At 41.6% G+C, this 19,338-nt stretch overlaps 1 protein-coding gene across 12 annotated transcripts in view; it reads left to right on the plus strand.

Annotated features, from left to right (window-relative positions):
• kif1b (kinesin family member 1B) overlaps positions 1 to 19,338 on the plus strand; it is a 61,722-nt gene that overhangs the window by 39,354 nt on the left and 3,030 nt on the right. For 6 of the 12 annotated variants that reach the window (XM_044122937.1, XM_044122922.1, XM_044122968.1 and 3 more), the window contains 26 exons: positions 1,333 to 1,438; positions 2,144 to 2,292; positions 3,694 to 3,872; positions 4,238 to 4,378; positions 5,662 to 5,916; positions 8,043 to 8,161; positions 8,394 to 8,479; positions 8,647 to 8,776; positions 9,068 to 9,221; positions 9,393 to 9,483; positions 9,572 to 9,690; positions 10,128 to 10,183; positions 12,045 to 12,153; positions 12,256 to 12,322; positions 12,462 to 12,546; positions 12,915 to 13,020; positions 14,090 to 14,204; positions 14,279 to 14,412; positions 15,159 to 15,220; positions 15,309 to 15,454; positions 16,428 to 16,688; positions 16,767 to 16,838; positions 16,921 to 17,042; positions 17,798 to 17,950; positions 18,140 to 18,332; positions 19,167 to 19,285. In XM_044122937.1, coding sequence (XP_043978872.1) covers positions 1,333 to 1,438; positions 2,144 to 2,292; positions 3,694 to 3,872; positions 4,238 to 4,378; positions 5,662 to 5,916; positions 8,043 to 8,161; positions 8,394 to 8,479; positions 8,647 to 8,776; positions 9,068 to 9,221; positions 9,393 to 9,483; positions 9,572 to 9,690; positions 10,128 to 10,183; positions 12,045 to 12,153; positions 12,256 to 12,322; positions 12,462 to 12,546; positions 12,915 to 13,020; positions 14,090 to 14,204; positions 14,279 to 14,412; positions 15,159 to 15,220; positions 15,309 to 15,454; positions 16,428 to 16,688; positions 16,767 to 16,838; positions 16,921 to 17,042; positions 17,798 to 17,950; positions 18,140 to 18,332; positions 19,167 to 19,285 — 3,329 coding nt within the window. The remainder of the gene's footprint in view (positions 1 to 1,332; positions 1,439 to 2,143; positions 2,293 to 3,693; positions 3,873 to 4,237; positions 4,379 to 5,661; positions 5,917 to 8,042; positions 8,162 to 8,393; positions 8,480 to 8,646; positions 8,777 to 9,067; positions 9,222 to 9,392; positions 9,484 to 9,571; positions 9,691 to 10,127; positions 10,184 to 12,044; positions 12,154 to 12,255; positions 12,323 to 12,461; positions 12,547 to 12,914; positions 13,021 to 14,089; positions 14,205 to 14,278; positions 14,413 to 15,158; positions 15,221 to 15,308; positions 15,455 to 16,427; positions 16,689 to 16,766; positions 16,839 to 16,920; positions 17,043 to 17,797; positions 17,951 to 18,139; positions 18,333 to 19,166; positions 19,286 to 19,338) is intronic. The other 6 variants (XM_044122927.1, XM_044122977.1, XM_044122961.1 and 3 more) reach the window with 2 other exon arrangements.

The raw sequence follows: 19,338 nt of genomic DNA on the forward strand, positions 1-19,338 counted from the left end.
TGTATGTGTGCGTGTGTGTGTGTGTGTGTGTGTGTGTGGGCGTGCGTGCGCGGGGGTTTAGGACAGTCTGCAGAAGCAGGTCACATGACACTGAAGGACAGGATAGTGCAGCAGCCAGCACACTCTCTGTTTGCTGGGAATGTCTCTGTAAAGAGTGAAAACAGTTTGTTGGAAAGGAATATACGAGCCAATAATAAAGCTTTGCAGCACATGCTCACATTAATGCCAGGTGATTTAAAAAAAAACAAAAAAACTTGCTCGAGAAGAGTGTTGCTGAAATGAAGTCCCTAACAAAACAACAGGTGTCAGAAGCAGAGTTTAGTTCAGGTATCTTAAAAATGTTGTGATGAGGACGGATGCAGCACTTAATATTTTAGAAGCTGTGAAAGACGAGGTGAAAAGCCCTGAAAAGGTAGAGTCCAGTAGTCTACTCATGTGAATTGTAATCTGTTAAAATCCATCTTGTTTCTCATGATTGCGATCATCATACACTGATAGTGTTGCACAAATGCATGTGTGTTGAAAAGAGGCTTAAATTTGGCTTTTTGAAAGCCTATAAGTACTACATTTCTAAAATATTTAAACACTTTATATGCGCATTGTGAATCTGATTCTAATGTATGACGTTTCTTACAATAGTGACGGTTCTGCCAGCTTTACACCGTAAGTCTTCTCTCAGTCGAGCAGAGAGTTCGGGTGTCGGTAGTTCTCAGCAGCGAGGCGAAGGAGGTCAGCACCAGATGAAAAGACTTCATTGTTTCCCAGAAGACTGTGAACAAACAGGATGAGGTCATCGGGACCACAGCCTGCCTGTCCTTCTCTGATGATGATGATGATGATGGTGGTGATGATGGCGCCCCTCATTGGATTACATTTGACTCGGCTTCTCCCGGTTCCCTTCTTCTCCCACTGAAGCAAAAAAATGAAACATAAAAAAAAAATCACTTGGCATTTTAAGTTTTAATAATGCATGCTGATGGATTTTGCTCTCTGATTTACAAATCAAATCGGTTTGGAAATGTTTTATTTTTTTGTTGTTCCAAGTAATACATAATATTTTTACACAATGTACAGAAGTATTCTGCTGTTTAATGCGTACTGACATGTTGCAACATACTTAAATAAGCCCATCATTCTAGATTGTGCAAAAAAAAAAGTAAACTTACGCCTTTGTTGCAGACAATCTTGTTTGGATAAGTGATCAAAGTTTTCAGCAGCAAAGTTCCTGGCGTCAGTCCTGGGCTGTTATTCGGGCTGAATTGTGTTGCTGATTTCACCTGTGTGTGCAGCTGATGGACAGCTGTCCATGTCCCCCTGTGTGTTGGTGTCCAGGTTTACGAGAGCAAACTGCAGGAGCTCCAGAAGCAGGTGGAGACGCGCTCTCTGGTCGCAGAGACGCCCGATGAGGCAGAGCTGGAGGAGGAAGAAGAGGAGGAAGGTGTGTACTAAGAAGATGTTTCTTTCGCTGCATTAGCCATGAGTGAAAAGTATATAAATAAATGAGCTGTGTGTTTTCTTCCACTTTCTGTGTCCAGAGCCTAAATTACTGGGATGTGCGTATATAATTTTTTTATAGTCATCTTTTATTCTAAGATATTAATAGTCATTCTAATTTCCCTCCAAAAGGTTCTGCTTGAAGTCAGACTATAGATTCATTAAATCTAATCCAACATAACAGTTTATGTTAAGTACTAGATGTTTAAATGACCGTACTATTTTAATGTTTCAGCCCATTGGCTACAAGTTGTTTTAAAAAGTCAGACAACTGTAGTTCCTCTTATTTCATTTTCCATTTCTTCATCATCCTGCTTGAAGTTTTAAGTCCAGCTGCTGCTGGTAAGTTGACACTTTTAGAAATTGTGTGGAGCTGAATTGGAAACATAGTCCAGTTTGGATTTTAAAACGGCCTTACTGTCTCTGCACAGTCATTTCTTGCAGGAAATGTGCCTACAGGATTCCACATTATGAATTATGCTGATTTTCTTCCATTAATCTAACATTCTTTGAACCCGTGGAGAGGTTTAAACCATCCAAACGGTTCTGTAAAAACCTTTCAGAATATGTTTCCCCTGGTCTAATTTGCCTTTAAAATGCGCCATGAGCATTGTGTTAATGTCACCTCTGCTTGGTGTGTTTTCCACAGTGCCGTGGACGCAGCATGAGTTTGAGCTGGCTCAGTGGGCCTTCAGGAAGTGGCGGTACCATCAGTTCACCTCCCTGCGTGACCAGCTGTGGGGGAACGCCGTGTACCTGAAGGAGGCCAACGCCATCAGTGTGGAGCTGAAGAAAAAAGTGAGAGAAATCATGCTGCTGTTAATGATGAATATAACAATGTGCGTTATACTGCAATAACAGAGGACTGGTCTGATGCAATATTTGGTAATGCAATCCCGCTCTGCAGGCCAATAATGAGTCGTTTGGGTAAACTTTGATTCCTCAAATAAGTAAAGATAAATTGGGTCCAAGAGGCCAAAAGCTGATGGAGAATGGTGATGAAATCACAAGACTGAGGAAAATGTGGATTAATTGCATCTGCTGGAGGTGAAACGCATCAAATTTAGATTGCAAATTAGTTTTTTTCATTTAAAGTCGGGTCTTGTCCCTTACCAAAAAAGGTCAAATATTATTTGGTATATTTCTGAAATGTTCCGGAAATTGTTTATAATACAGAAATATGAAATGTACATCATCCTTAGTGAGTGGCGCTGTTGGGTAATTTATGCTTAACCTTTTCTCAGTGGATCAAAGTCAGAACTTTAATTGGATCAGAGAGTTTCTGGGATTATCCAGTTAAAATACAAAAATATTTTAACTGGCCTGTTCTTAATACTTATTGCATGATCAGGCAAAAATAAGTAAATAAGTAGGTCTACTTTAGATGGGCAGTTTTGGTCATATTGGTATTTTTATGTATGACAATTTTGGATCGAATTGGATTTGACTGAATTAGACTGGTTTGTCCCAGGAGAAGACAGTTATTATTGAATTGCATTTCTCATTTGGGGTGTTTTTGGGTGGCATCTGTCTCTCTCTCGTTCTTGCAGCTTTTAAATGATCCTCTAATAGTTCGTGCGACTAGAAATGATACTTGGCATAGTCTGCCGGCTAGATTTCTAAACACAAACGCGTGTGATGTCTTCAGGCAGTCCAGGGCGTCACGGGGGAAACCCAAAGCATCCGCTGATGTTTAGAAGTGAAACAGTTTTTGACAGTCACAACAGAAAACTGAGACCAAAGTACACATGATGACTCTGGTGGACTCTGCGTGTCTTACTTTTGATATTATTTAGCTAAAACGTTGCATCTCCCTCACAGTTTTACATCTACCTGCTCAGGATGTGACACTTTAATGTAATGTTGACTGAATGTGGTGGTGGGGGGGAATGTTAGAGGAACGGTGCTCTAGTCTGACTTTTAAATCATCCAGTATGCACCATTGATCCACTGTCACTTAGATAAATGGAAGTGGGAGCAAATCTAAAGCTGGTTTGCTGTAGTTTACCTTCCACCAGGAAGCCAAGGGATTTACACTCCACATAAACTGCAAGATGCTACAGAAGAGTCACTTCCCACGGTGTTTTCCATCTTGAGTTTTCATTCTCTGCATGTTTTAAAGTCACGTTTTGGTAATAGTTTGAGGCTGAAGCGACTCGTTGAGGGTGACGTCCTTTCTGAATTCTCCCTCCTCCTCAGGTCCAGTTCCAGTTCGTCCTGCTGACAGACACGCTGTACTCTCCGCTGCCCCCTGAACTCCTGCCCCCGGAGCCGGAGAAGGAACGCGAACCGAGACCCTTCCCTCGCACCGTGGTCGCCGTCGAGGTTCAGGACCTGAAGAATGGAGCTACACACTACTGGTCCCTGGAAAAACTCAAGTAATAATTACCTCAATTTGCACACACACACACGATGTGGCCATGAGTGTAGTTGGACTACACGGTGTCTTCTACTACAGTTGTTGCAAACTGTTCGATTATTGCTCTGACTTTAGATATAGGCATCTATAACAGGAGTTTCAAAAATGTGAAGGAAGTCATTTATATACAGTATCTTAAAAATCCATTGTTTTGAATTATTTTTGCCTTCTTTTTTTTTTTTATTTCTACAAAGAAAATAGTCAAATTCAAATCATCTAAACATCATCAGTTTCTCTCCCCGTCCAGTTTTTGTTTTTTCTTTTTGTGAGCTGTAGATTCCTACCCTGCATCCATTAATCCTGAGTGCATGTGGTCATTTACAGGCAGAGGCTGGAGCAGATGAGGGAGATGTACGACCGCGCTGGAGAAATGGCCTCCACTCACCAGGACGGCGATGGAGAGGGAGCTCTGACAGGAAACGACCCGTTCTACGACCGTTTCCACTGGTTTAAGCTCGTGGGGAGGTTTGTAGCCGACTATGAACACTACACATTTCAACGAAATGGTTTTGGTTCTTGCTTTTTTTGTGCTTTTGTAACAAATTTGTTAAACAGTACCAGGGAAGGGTTGGTTACCATTATCAGGTATTTAAGTTGGCTTAAAAAAATGTTGCTACATTTTAAGAAGAGCAATTAGATTGTGTTATTTGTTTGTGTTAAATTTATTTTATTTTTTTTACGGTATTATTTACCAAAGCTGTACTGAAGCTTTTAGGATTTCTTCATGCATTTTATTTTTCCATGCCATCACTTCTCATTGGAGATTCATTTGTCAGTCATGTCACATGTTTCCCACATCAAGTTTTGTCATTTATACCAGATGATGTTTTGTTCATTATTTAAATTTGTTTATCCATTTTATTTGTTGTTTTTTTATTATTATTAATTTGAATGTGTATTTATTTTATTTCATATCACATTTTGTGATTTTGTGACCATTTGTTGTGTTCCCTTTATTTCTGCATCACTTTGTATCGTCACTGTTTGCTATGCTCTTCCTGATGCGTTCTATAATTCATGCAAACATGAGGTGGGGATGTTGCCGTTTTGTGTTTTATCCTCTTCCAGACGGCGTACGTGAGGAGATTTACATGCTAATCCATTAATGTGCTGTTATTCATGTTGGTTTAAAATACCATTCCTGGTATTTGCTGTGACACCTGCGATTGGTTTAATGCCGGCTCTTTATGAAGTGAATCCTAAACTGATAAGCTTATTTAAAGCAAAAGTGGCTTTTGCTTTAAATGAATGCTTGTAATTAATGCAGTGAAAAGTGAGGCTTTCTTTTTACCTTTTTAATTATTTGAATTGAAGCAGGGTTCCTACACAGTTTGGACAAGTGTGGAATTTGATCTGAGTATTTTTCAGGTCTGGATAAATATTTTCACTTGTCCTGTTTTTTTGTTGTTGTTGTTTTTTTCTCTTTCCATCCTTTTAATTTATTTTTGAAGATTTCCCATTCGAATCCACTTTTGAAATATCTCCTGCAAAGATATAGTGAGCTTTAGGATTTTATGTTCTGCAAAGGACTGAGAGCTCTGGAGAGTTAAGTCTCCAGAAGTCTAAAATATTTAAATGAAAAATGTGTAGGAACCCTTAAAACCTAGAAAAACAGCAGGAATTTTTCAAAATGAAATGAGATCACTGATGCCTCACAAAGCTTCTGAAGCTTTTTTTTTTTTTTTTTTTAACTCTTCTTTGACTCCACTGTTACCCTCGCCGCCGTTCCCAAACCTTCGCTCCCCCAGCAGCTCTCCCATCTTCAACGGCTGCGTCAACGAGCACCTGGCCGACCGAACGCCCTCGCCCACGTTCTCCACCTCCGACTCTGAGATCACCGAGCTGGCGGACGAGCGCCAGAGCGAGATGTCGGACTTCATAGACGACGAGGCGTTTGTGGACGACACGAGCTCGGATGCAGGCACCGAAGAGGGCTCGGACATCTTCAGCGACGGGCAGGACCCCTTCTATGACCGCTCCCCCTGGTTCATCCTGGTGGGAAGGTCGGTGATCTGGGCGTTTCCTCTTCCTCTGCACACAGAGGCTGGGACAGGAGAGCTGCTGTTGGCTTGTTTTACTTTAATTGAATGCAGTGAAGAGTAGCTGAAGTATCGAAGATAAGAGTATGATTGAAAATAATTAAATTGAAGAAACGGAGGCACATGTAATAGTAGTTGTTGTTCTTCTCAGACTCAGAGAAGCAGGAAATAAGTGGAGTATTATTTTAATTTAACGTAATTTGTCATCCTCCTGTGCTCTGAGGTCGGCTGTCGAAAATCTACTTTTAATTTGGACTAGAAACGATGAAAAGCCTGCATCACCTCCTGCCGTCGTCCTCCTGTGAGATGTCTCATCCTCCTCCACCACACTCTGCTGACTGCATTAACTCCCATCTGTCTGTCAAAACGGCCTATTTGTTGTGATTAAGAAAACTAAGTACTTGTCCTTTTTTTTGGCTTTTTCAGTTGTTAAACTTGGGTTGTTTTCATTTTGATTTGTTTCGTTATTTTCGTTTTGTTTGTTGTTTTACTTTGAAATCATTTCATTTCGGAAATGTTTGAACTCAGACTTTTGTCATTTGACCGATTGGGGAAAACAGTTTATCATCTACTTTCTTTAGTGGGTGTATTTAGCAGTTGAAATAAAAACAAAACCACAAAAAATGCCTTTAAAGCAGTCTAAAAAACATCTATAATAATGTGAAGGTTAATGCTTCATATGTTGTTTTGCAAAAAAAAAAATATATATATATATATATTGTTGACTCATGGTGTAGCTGACAGCTGTGTTTAATTTATTATGCATTGGTTGCGTTAGCTTGCTTCCAGTGATTCCTGACTAAAACTTACTAAGTAACTCTGTTTAATGGAAATTAGAGAATTTTTCAATGTTTAGTTTTGCTTTTTAAAACGGGCGATAGCTCATGCATATGGTCATATAGCTGGAAAACAGCTTATAATCTGCAGGTTTTAAGTAATTAAAATGCATTGAATAGAGTTAGGTTTCATATAACTGAGTGCTGTTAACACCTCCAAGTAAAATTGCCCAGTTTGCGCACCTGTTTTTGCACCAACACGTTGCCTTTTCATGTTGTATCACTTCATACCCATAGGCTCAAACCAGTGAGGTTCAGCTGTTTTTTTTTTATTTTTTTATTTTTTTTGTAGTTTAGTTTTCTTTCTTTTCAGTAATTTTGGAGGCAAACAGTCACAAGAGTTGAAATCTCGGACCTAATTATATTTAACTATGTGTTGCCGCCTCGTTTACATTTATTTTGGTTCTGTTTGGTTGCTCCTGAAATGTGATCATTTACTCTGCGGTTCCAATCACAATAACCTGTAGCTACCTTACCTTACACTACTTCCTCTAGACTCAACAGATGATAGAAAATTGTACATATGTATAAATATCCCTGAAGTGAATGTAAACTGATGCATGTTCAGTAAAAAAAGGCCTGTGGCAGACTGGTCGATTTGCTACTTTTAATTTGCGACACAAGTAGCAACATAAGTAACCACAGACTAACCCAAAATGGAGAAGCTCCTCCTGAAAACATAATATCTTAGCAATAAGTGGTGTCGGTGCATCCAAATAAGACAACACATGGGTGCAGGTTGGTCCCTGCATCACTTTCACTTCAGATATTTTACAGATGGATGTCTTGTGCTTTGGTTTTGGGCTTTAGTCTTCATTGAACGGCTGCAGGTTGTTACAGCGTGTAGCTAGGAGCGCTGCAATTGCAAATCATCTCTTGCGTAACGAAATGTCAGTGACACCAGCACGGCCAATGGCCAACACTGCAAAATGCTTTTACTGCTGCAATCTGCTGATCAGTCATTCCACTGTTAAACTTTGAGACACAAAAATGTAGCTATTAAGTACAATAAGAGATTTTAAGTAGCTCTTGCTCATTACATTGTCTTTTTTGCCTTTTAATTTACTTTGCCGTCACTAATATTTTACTGTATATATTTGTTAATAACTTGTCCCAAACATGTTACATTTTTAAACCTCTGCGTTTCACCTTCAGATGCTAAATAAATGCTACAGTTAATGATGCGTAGCGACTCACAGCTGCAGCGGTTGTTCATTGTTTCTCTTTTCCCTTTTTTTTTTTTTTTGCTCTCAGAGCTTTTGTGTACCTGAGCAACTTGCTGTATCCTGTGCCGCTTGTTCACCGGGTTGCCATAGTTACAGAAAAGGGCGAGGTGCGAGGCTTCCTGCGCGTGGGGGTCCAGGCCATAGCTGGTGAGTAATTAATGAGATCTCTAATGCTCCGGGATTATTACACCAACAAAATATGTGTAGCTCTAAGTTCGGCTTTGAGATTCCAATGGCAGCATGTGGGAGAGTCCTGAGGGATCCGATTTGCTGGCAACGCAGAGATTCCCTCAGATCCTTTATTTATTCCCTTTGATGTGCTTTGACAGTTTAGGTTGGTGACAGATCAGGATAAAAGGAGGGCTTGTTTCTTTTCTAGCTGACGAGGAGGCTCCAGATTACGGGTCCGGGGTTAGACAGTCGGGGACTGCCAAGATTTCTTTTGATGATGAATACTTCAAAAAGGTGAGTCTGGAGTCACATGAAAGCAGTTTGAAACTCAAGACGCTTTATTTCTTTCTTTCTTTTTTTTCCTCTCCAAAAATACCAACTTGGTAAAGAAACTTTAAAAACTCAAACCCTGTCTAGACCAGCTACGTGCTAATGTCTCCGACTTTTATCCATCCAATCAGAATGACTTTCCCTCTACGGTTATGACCCGCTCTGGCTTGTCCCTGGAGGAACTGCGCATTGTGGAGGGTCAGGGTCAGAGCTCAGAGGTCATCACACCCTCCGAGGAGCTCAACAGAATCAACGACATGGGTACGGCCGCCAGACTTTCACCTCTCCACTCGTAAATTCTCAGCCTCTTCTGCCCTTCGCCGGAGAACACGCTATGCAGATGTCCCTGCTGGATCCAGAGTTGAGCTTTGTCGTGTAAATGAGGCGAATGCAGGGGCTTTTATTTGCTGTGTGAGAAGATTTTTACAAAGCTAAAAAAAAAAAAACAAATTTGTGAAAGGCAGGAATGATGAATAAAGAGGAGCAGTTCACACGCCAGCAGCTGTAAGTTTTTTTTGTGGTAATTTTTGATGACCCTGTTGTTCTCCTCAGACCTGAAGCTGGGCAACATCCCAGACGCCAAGCTGTGTCACAGTGAGGGTCTGGCAGGCCAGCTGGAGGTGGGGAGCATCTTCACCTTCCGCGTGACTGTCCTCCAGGCCAGCGGCGTCCCACCCGAGTACGCCGACATCTTTTGCCAGTTCAAGTGAGTCGACATTCTTCAAAAATAAGAGCAGCGCTGTTTAGATTGCCTGGAATTATCGGTTTGCGATGCTTCACGAAGCCTTCAGCTTAGGAAAACTGCAACAGCATTACATGTTTGTGTGTAAATTGAATTAATTTAATCAATCTGACTTGCGTTCACGTTTTGCTACAGTTTTCTCCACCGCCACGATGAGGCCTTCTCCACCGAGCCTCTGAAGAACATCGGCAAAGGAGCTCCGCTGGGTTTCTACCACGTCCAGAATGTGAGTACAGACATGTGGACGTCATTCCTCTAATCCAAACTGTTCCTGATGACCAGAAACTAAATTTTTCTTTTCTTTTTTTTTGCAGGTTTCAGTGGAGGTCACAGAGTCTTTTATTGAGTACATTAAGAGCAAGCCCATCGTGTTCGAGGTGTTCGGCCACTATCAGCAGCACCCGCTGCACATCCACGGCCAGGACCTGATCAGGTTGGCAGCTTTTAAAAAATACCTTCTGTGGCAGGGGTGTCAAACTCCAGTCCTCAAAGGCCGCTCGCTGTCCTGCACAGTTTAGATGTGCCACAGATACAAAACACTGGAATGAAATGGCTTAATTACCTCCTCCTTGTGTAGATCAGTTCTCCAGAGTCCTGCCAATGACCTAATTATTCTATTCAGGTGTGGTGCAGCAGAGGCACATCTAAAAGTTGCAGGGCAAAAAAGGTATTCCTCAGCGCTTGCAGCAAAATGTGGTTTACAAATTATTCACACAGGGAACTATTTTCTGATGGCCCACCATATTAAATACATATAAAAATGTGTGACTTAAATGTAACAAAATGTGGAAATATTCAACGGTTAGGGTAAAGGTTCTTCATTGAAGACACATTTTTCACTAAAATGTCCTTTCTTGCTCTTTTTAACAGTCCTCCAACACCGTCACGGAAATACTACCCGATCCCCATGCCTCTGTCCAAACCAGGTAACTAATCATCACACAACACCGCGATATAGTGAAATGTTCTGTCACCATCATTTCCCCGTAACTTTGACTTTGTTACGTAATCATACGTCACGTGTCCTTTTTTCATTTCTCGCTTCCTTTGGATCCCTTTTTGTCTTATTGAATCATTTTTCTATAATCCTCTTACCCAACTCTGTCCTGCCTTTTTTTTTTTTCCCCACTCTTCTTTTTTCCCCCCCACACATGTACTCACCCATCTTTTCTGCCGTTCACACACACAAACACACATCGCCCATCCAGACCACACCCGTAAGATCGAGTTGATCTGCTACCTCGTGAGAGGCTATGTTAACGGCACAGTGCTGGACACGTTATCCGAGCACGCCAACGCCCTCGCCTCCTCCGCCGTGGCCAGCCTGGAGGACGAGGCTGACCAGCTCTCACACTTCCCCTTCCTCTCAGCGCTGCACGACCCCGTGTTCACTGTGCCTAAGCACCACGGTTGGTACTCAGGACTTGGTAGCAGTTGAGGCATTAGCTTCCCCCCCCGCCTCTAGATGCTGTTTTGTGATTAGACTAGCGCTTTGTTCTCGTGCTGCTCCGTGCCTGCAGGTGCACATCGGAGCACTGCAGTGATGGCTGCGGACACGTTTGGGTCCCGACGTCTCAGCTCAAACCTCCCCTTGCTGCTTAGACTGACTGGAGCTCCTACCTTCCAGTAGATGTCCCATATTTGCAGAAATTTAAATTGCGTCCCAGGTTGTAAAATGGCAATTAATCTCAAAAGACAGCTGATTAGACTACGGAGGGCAGTTGAATAGTGTCGAGCTAGGTATGACAGAAATGAGAGATTAGCTGGTTTCATCAGCAGCATAATACTGCTGATGTGTCAGACAGCAGGGAGCGGTCAGTGTTGGTGTGATCTGTGATTTGACTCCTCACACTGTCTTCACCTTTCAGTCAGGCCCTTGCAAAAGTATTCACACTCATTGATTTCTCACATTTGTGATGCTGTAATGAAATACTTCAATAAAAGGAAGAACAACGATATGTGGGTTATCAACAACAACAAAAAAAGCTTCTACTAATCAAAATCTGAAAAGTGTGGCATGCTTTTCTACTTGGAAATGCTTTGTCACATCTATAAACAGAAGTTTTTGCCCATTCTTTGTAAGGAATCTCAGGCTCAGTCAGATCAGTCTGTGATGGTCTCTTTTCATCTCTTGCCACAAAATGTCAATTGGATTTTAGGTCTGGACTTTGACTAGGCCGACCTTGCACATCAGTATACTTTGATCTATAGGTCAATAGATTGTAGATTGGATGCATGTTGAGGCTCAGATAGTTTCGGCCTCTCCCAGGTTTTGTTGAAGAATCGCACGCAGTCTGAACAGCGTCCCCGTAGCATGATGCTGCCACCTCTGTTTTACTGTAGGATATTTGGGTTCAGGGTGATTTACCGTTTTTTTTTGTCCCTGACCTGTTGGCTGTGTGTCTTGGTCTTCATGAGGTTGTTTGTTCACTAATGTTCTCTAACGATCCTCTGGATTAAATTGCAAGGGACTTTATTTACTAATTAAACGGGGGGGAAAAAAATCAAATACACCTTATAGTTTTCATATTTTCATTTGTAAAAATTTGCCTTCACTTTGTTGTTTTCTATCACAATGTCCGCAAAAAACACACTGAAGTTTATGGTTGGGATTTTGATGAAAACAAAAAAGCTTTTCTACCTTTGCAAAGCCCTGTATAATCCACTAGACTCAGCAATGTGCCCGTACGACATGACTATGTTGTCTTGTATTAAACACTGAAATTCAGTGGAATATCGAATTTAAAATACTTATCTGATGGTTGTTGTTTTTGTTTTTTTTGATAGTTCCAGCCACCAAGCTGAACACCATCACCAAGTCCAACCTGGGTCAGTGTGTCAGCAAGTACGACCTGCTCGTCTGGTTCGAGATAAGCGAGCTGGAGCCGACCGGAGAGTGAGTGTGTCTCTCTGCACCATTCCCGGGGGGATGAATCCAGCCTCTTAAAACGCATCGAAGCCTATCGATAAAGTCTAACCTGGTTTTGTCCACACACAGGTACATCCCGGCCATAGTGGACCACAGTGGCGGATTGCCCTGCCATGGCACCTACCTTTTGCACCAGGTAAGGGTAGAACATTTTCCACTCCCCAAAACTCATAAGATAAAGACTTGTCTATCTATGATAATACTAATGTATAAGTTGTTTCTGTTGCCGTGGTTTTTAAGCTGCAATCTTGATCTCCTTTCATCTTTTTCTGCAGGGGATCCAGCGGAGGATCACAGTGACTCTTATACACGAGAAGGGCAGCGAGCTCCACTGGAAGGATGTTCGTGAGCTGGTTGTAGGTGAGCCATCTGTCTGTGAGCTTCACTTGATCTAATGGAAACTGCACAGTAACACGGGGTAAAAAAGTGAGGATAAACCCTTTAGAAGAGGCTTTACTGTGAATATACCACACGTACCTTTGGGAGAGGAGAGAGGCTTCTGTTTTGCTTAAGGCAGCTTCTCTTTCTAAGCTTTTTATATACTGCAGCTGCCACAGATGGACCAAATAATTACTTTTCACATTTTTCACATTCAGCCTCTGGACTCTGACCAGATGTTTGTAGTGTGTGTGTGTGTGTGTGTGTGTGTGTATAAATTTTTTTTATTGCTCACTGGAAGAAGTCTCAGCGACCGTATTGACGCGTCATGCCGTTGTATTCTCCATCAGGTCGCATCAGGAACAAGGCCGAGGTGGACGACAGCGCGGCCGACGCCGTCCTGTCCCTGAACATCATTTCTGCCAAGAATATCAAGTCAACCCACAACACTAACAGGTAGGTGAACTGGACTCTGAGTCACTTTGGCTCTGATGAACTTTAAACCTGACAAGGGGATAAATCCATCGGTTTGTTGTTGTGCAGGCTTTTTATGTTTTGGTGTTTAAATATGTGAAAATGTTCTTGTCTTTATAGTTTCTGAGGGTAAAATGAATTCATTGCATGAGCTTTCTGTTGTTGTTTTAATTTAAAGTTGTTGATTTTTATTGTTTCTGTCGCCTGACTCTTTGTGCTTCTCTTTTTATTCTGTGCACTCTTTCCTCCTGCTGCTGCTGGACTCTTGATTGTCCTCAGGCTTTCTATTGATAAGGATATTGATAGGTACCATTCATCAGAGAGCATAAGACCTTCAATGAAGGACCTTTATGTCTCTCTTTTAGAACCTGTAGACTCTTAGAAATACGTTTAATAGATTTTTGGTTCCTAAGCCCCTTCCCTGCGTATTGCATAAGATATCTCTTTGTTTCCATTAACATTCATTTCCTAAAAATCTCAGCTCAAAATGTTGATGGACAAATGCGCCCTGATCAGTACTACTTTTATAGATTTATTTGTTTGTGACTTTAGTATAAATAAAAGTTGTGAGCTGACCTACTGTGACCTCAATTTGATTAAATTCTTTTGGTTTTTTTGTTTTAATTACCCTAAAATTCAGTAAGGTCACTGTCTGTGGGTAAATGCTCCCCCTGCTGGTAGACGAGGATAAATGTAACCTCACCGAAAAGGAATTGGTTTGTAAAAATAATACATATCAGTATATTCAAAAAGGTAGCTTTACTTTTAGTTGCATCATGCTGAACTTTATTCTCAGTATGTTCCAGCTCCTATTTTGTGTCTTGTCTTTGTGTCTTTCTCTGTGTTTGTCCTGGCATCCTGTCACCATGAACCTGTGAGAAAGTTTCGTTTTCAGCCATCTAGACCTGTGCACATCCACACACCAGTTCTTTAGCCAAATCCCAACCTTCCATGTCACAACGAGAAACACAACAGCAGTGTTTTTTTTTTCAAACGAGAAAGCTCAACTCTTGTTGCTTTCCTCTGTTTTTTTGTTTTTTTTCCCCCTCAGAACGTTCTATCGCTTTGAAGCTGTGTGGGACAGCTCGCTGCACAACTCCCTCCTGCTAAACCGAGTCACTCCGTATGGAGAGAAGATCTACATGACTCTGTCTGCATATCTGGAGGTTTGTCTTTCCGCTGTGTCTCACGGCGATCTCGCTGCGTCTCGGATGCCGGCTCACTCACATTCTGCTTTCAGCTGGACCACTGCATCCAGCCCGCCATCATCACTAAAGACATCTGCATGGTGTTCTACTCCCGGGACGCTAAGATCTCCCCGCCACGTTCTCTCAGGAACCTCTTTGGGAGTGGGTACTCCAAAACTCCTGACTGGTAAGCCTGCAGGTTGATGCACTTTGGTGCATCTATTAATAATAATAATAATAAATATGTATAACACTCCAATAAAAGAAGCCAATCTGAATTTTGAGCTTCTTTTTTTTGTGTACAACTTTAGCCTGCTGATTACAATTTTGCTTTTTGACCGGGAGTGTAAAACATGATTTTACCGTCGGTGGAAAACTCCGACAGAAATATTTGAATTGATGTTTTACATTGTCTTTGGTGCCTCGTAGAATAAATGAAATGATCGGCTGTAGTAATTGTAATCAGTGATGTCTGTGTGTGTGTTCCCCTGAGAATAAGGACACTTCTCAGAGATTTACAGATGGCTACAAATATTTCTACATCCAGCCTTTCCATTACTGAGGGAGAATGTTGCTGTAAAACATTCAGTATTTCTGTTGTCTGCTGGTCTGAAGCTTAAAAGTAGTTTTATCAAACAGCAGAAAAACACCTTCTTACTCCTTTAATTCTTCTTATGTATTAATTATTTTAAGTACTTCTCTGGTACTTTGAATAGCTAACATTAAGACTTGTTTGTGGAGTAATAACTGCCACTTTGATAAGTGTAGTCAATAAAGCCCTGTTTGTGTTTAGGTATGGTGTGTTCACTGACCATAAATAAATTGTATTCTTTTGGTTTTTGACCATACAATCATGTCCAATTATTACCTGCTTCATACTCTTTTGGCAGAATTTTTCATTTATTTTACTTATTTTTTGCTCCTTTGTTACAGTAATCGCGTCACCGGCATCTATGAGCTCAGCCTGTGCAAGATGTCTGACACCGGAAGCCCTGGTAAACAAGGAGAAAATTATTTAAAGAAGAATCTGAATAGTTGTTTTTTTTTGCCTTTTGTGTTAACAAGCCGGGTTCTCCTGCACAGGGATGCAGCGGAGGAGGAGGAAGGTTCTGGACACTTCAGTGGCCTACGTGCGAGGGGAGGAGAATCTGGCCGGATGGAGGCCCAGAGGGGACAGTTTGATCCTGGAGCACCAGTGGGAGCTGGAGAAACTCGAGCAGCTGCATGAGGTGGGAGTTTGGAAATCAAATTTCACATTCACATGTTGAAAAAATATGTTTTAAATCATTTTTAATTACTCACAGGAAGGTTGGATGCTAAACTTTTATAAACCAGTTGGTCAAAAAAAAAAAAACACTGGCAGGAATATATTGACCCTATGTGAAAGACAGAACAAAGTGTAAAAGTGAAATTCCCCTCAAATTTATCTGGACGATAAATTGTCCCAATAATTATTGCACGATAATGTGTCAGAGCAATGTTTTGAGTCAATTTTCAAGTAATATATTAATAATAGCGTAACATTGCAACTTCAAAGACCAAGTTACTTTAATTTTGTAAAGAGTGTTTAACATTTGGGGTGCACCTATTGCAGTTTCCCATATGGTCGCTGATGACCAATCTTTAAAAGGAATAGTGATTTATTATTATTATTTTTTTGTCTGAAATGTTCTAAGTATAGCAAACGTGCAGACATGACCATGGGTCTGTCAGTCAAACCTCTGTCATAGCAGAGCAAAAGAGGGCAGTGGCTGATTTTTAGACCTTTGCCAAAGTAGATAAAATCGGTGGATCTGATCGGTTCCACATGCAAGTATTAAAAATGATCACGGATCTCCCAAAATTAAGGAAATCGGGGTCGATTTATGGGTGCACCCCTACTTGACACTGCAACTAGAAGACATTTTAAATATCCAAAATAAAACAAAACATAAAACTGAAATAACAACCTATATACAAGCGAAGCCATGAATAAAATGAATTATGAAGTCTCTGGAAAACAAAATTGCCCCTCGAAAAAAATATTAATCATCACAATGGAAGTTACCGAGCTCAGTTTAATTTATCATGCGATTAATTGCTTATGGCGACAGGCTTAGTTCCCTTTCTCTGTCATGTTCTTTTGCTGCTGTGAAAACATGCAGTTCAAATAACACCTGATGATGTAAAAATAAAAGAAACGCGACTCGTACCTCCCCTCAGGTGGAGAAGACCCGTCACTTCCTCCTGCTGAGGGAGAAGCTGGTAGAGGCGCCTCCTGTGGGAACGACTCCCATCGCCAAGTCCCTGAGCGACTCTCTGTCCCCCAGCATGAGCTCGGGGACCCTGTCCACCTCCACCTCCATCTCCTCGCAGATCTCCAGCGCCACTTGCGAAAGCGCCATCACGCCGAGTGAGAGCAGCGGCTACGACTCGGCGGACATCGAGAGCCTGGTGGACCGCGAGAAGGAGCTCGCCTCCAAGGTGAGGAGAAACCCCACACGGCCAGACACACGCCGGTGATTTCTGAGCTTCCTGGAACTGACGGATGTTGTGTTGCAGTGTCTGCGCCTGCTGACGCACACCTTCAACAGCGAATACAGCCAGGTGGTGAACAGCATCAGCGACTGCAAGGTGAGAAACGATTTGGATGTTTTCCTCGCTCCGATCACGTTTGAACGCGTGAACCTGCGTAACGTTTTGCCTTTCTCTCCAGCTGTCTGACATCTCGCCCATCGGACGGGACCCATCGGTGACCAGCTTGAGCAGCGCCACCCTCACGCCCTCCTCCACCTGCCCCTCCCTGGCTGACTCCCGCTGCAGCTCCTTAGACCAAAAGTAATAATGTTCTCCTGATATTGGTGCATTATTAGCCACGGAGGATGTGTATATTAGCTGTTTTGATTATTGTTTTTTTTTTTTTCAGCTAGTTTTAACATTTACGAAATAAATGTAAACAAAAACTTTACACAGTTGGCATTTAAGATACAAAAAGAAAGCCTTTTCTCTGTTGTTGTATTGTGGTAAAAACATTCATAGATTTAGCTTCACCTGGTTCAAATTCTGTTAAAGGAAAATCTCTTATCAGCACCTTTTGCTATCTGATTATTAATCAGTTAATCCAAAAAATAATCAACATTAATAATTGCGGCCTTATTAAATGGAGCAGAAGCAGCTGGACTTATCACATTTTTATGTTAAAATAAACACCAAAATGAAAAAAAACAACTTTGAAACAGAATGCAATGTATTCTGTTTCATTGCAGTTTAGTTTCTTCTTACGGTACTTAAAAAAATGAACTGAAATATTTGTTTATTTCGGTCTTTTAGTGTATTTTTAATAATGTATGAAAAAGGTTTACATTAAAAATGGGCAGAATATTTTGTTTTAAATCTATTTAAATGTCAGAGCAATCGATACAATAGATTTACTAAAAATAAAGCAAGTTTGATGGTCGGACAACAAAATCTTATAAAACAATCTGTCTGCGTGAAGGAAGTGGCAAGCCGTTGTTTACAACATAATGCAATACGAGCACATTTAAATCATACGGTGGATAATTCTGACATTAACTCGGCTTTCTGTCTTAAAGGACCCCAGAGAACAACTCCCGTGCCTCCAGTCCCTCCTGCTCGGACTATGAGAACTTCCCAATGGTTCCCACTCTGGAGATGTCCTATCTTGCTCGGGCTGGAAAGAACGAGTTCTTAAACTTGGTGCCTGATATTGAGGAAATGAGGCCGGGGTTAGTAATAAATGATGGCGGCTCATCTGAATTGTCTGACCTGCAGCAGTTGTGTAGTAAAGGAGTTATTTCAGCTTCAAGGCAAACATGCATGTGTGCATCCTGGAGGATGTCAGAGCGTCAGATAATTAGGAAAACAAAGTAACAAGGTCATTTAAAATGTTTAAATATATATTTGCTTCATCTCAGGTCTGTGGTGTCTAAGAAAGGTTTCCTCAGCTTCATGGAGCCGCGCTCCAACACGTGGGTGAAGCACTTTGTGGTCGTTCGCCGCCCGTACGTCTTCATCTACAACAGCGACAAGGACCCGGTGGAGCGAGGCGTCCTCAACCTCTCCACAGCCCAGGTGGAATACAGCGAAGACCAGCAGGCCATGCTCAAGGTGCTCGTCTGTTTTGGCTTCTTTAAATCAGAAGTTTAAATTCTCTCATAATAAGTGTAAATGTCATATTATCTTTGGGCTTTCGTTGATCTGTTTGAGCTGCTTCTTTTTCCAGGGTGGATTGATTATACAACATACAGCGTCAGTAATTTTTTTTTTATGAACTAGAGCCATTACTTTATTGTGGATTTTCATCAATCAAGACCTCTTTAAATGTGTCAGAATAAGTGTCCCTCTGTGGGTGTAAGAGAAACCTGATGCTTGGACTTTAGGCCTCTTCCTTTGGCAGGATTGGTTCATAAAACATCCTGGAGCTTAATGCTGCTTCAGTTTGCCTTTTGAGATTATTTTGTCATGACACTCAACCCTGTCCAAATATCAACCATCTGACCTGAACTGTGACCCTCAGATGTAAGACCAGTGATGTTCAGTAACAACTCAGGAATATTCTGGAACACGAGTGTCTCCGCTGGTGAGCTTAGCGTCACATCAACATATGGACCGAGAAGAACCGAGATAGAAAGAGTTCTGGAATGGTCTTGATCGAAACCAAGCAGGATCTTTGCCAGGAAACCAACCAACTCAGAGGAGATCTGCTAGTGCTGATAAGATCAAATGTCCAGCCAGAATTATACTATGAGTTTTTTGGTGGCGCCTAAAGGGGAGAGTACTCTCTCAACTTTTCTTTCATTCAGTGCATGTCAATGCACCCACTTCTTCTTATGGAAAATCGTTGGCTTAAATCAAATTATTTAGTCTCTCCACCTCGGAAAAGTAACTTTTCCAGTCAGTCTGATAAAGCTGTGTCTCATGATGTATATTTGATGTTTGCAGACTCCCAACACGTTTGCGGTGTGCACAAAGCATCGAGGAATCCTTCTGCAGGCCAACAATGAGAAAGATATGAACGACTGGCTGTACGCCTTTAACCCTCTGCTGGCAGGGACGATAAGGTACTTTTACATTTTACATATGCCGTCTTCAGTTCCTCCTGAATGAATGCACC

Source organism: Gambusia affinis, linkage group LG01, assembly GCF_019740435.1.
Source record: "Gambusia affinis linkage group LG01, SWU_Gaff_1.0, whole genome shotgun sequence".
Classification (NCBI taxonomy): domain Eukaryota; kingdom Metazoa; phylum Chordata; class Actinopteri; order Cyprinodontiformes; family Poeciliidae; genus Gambusia; species Gambusia affinis.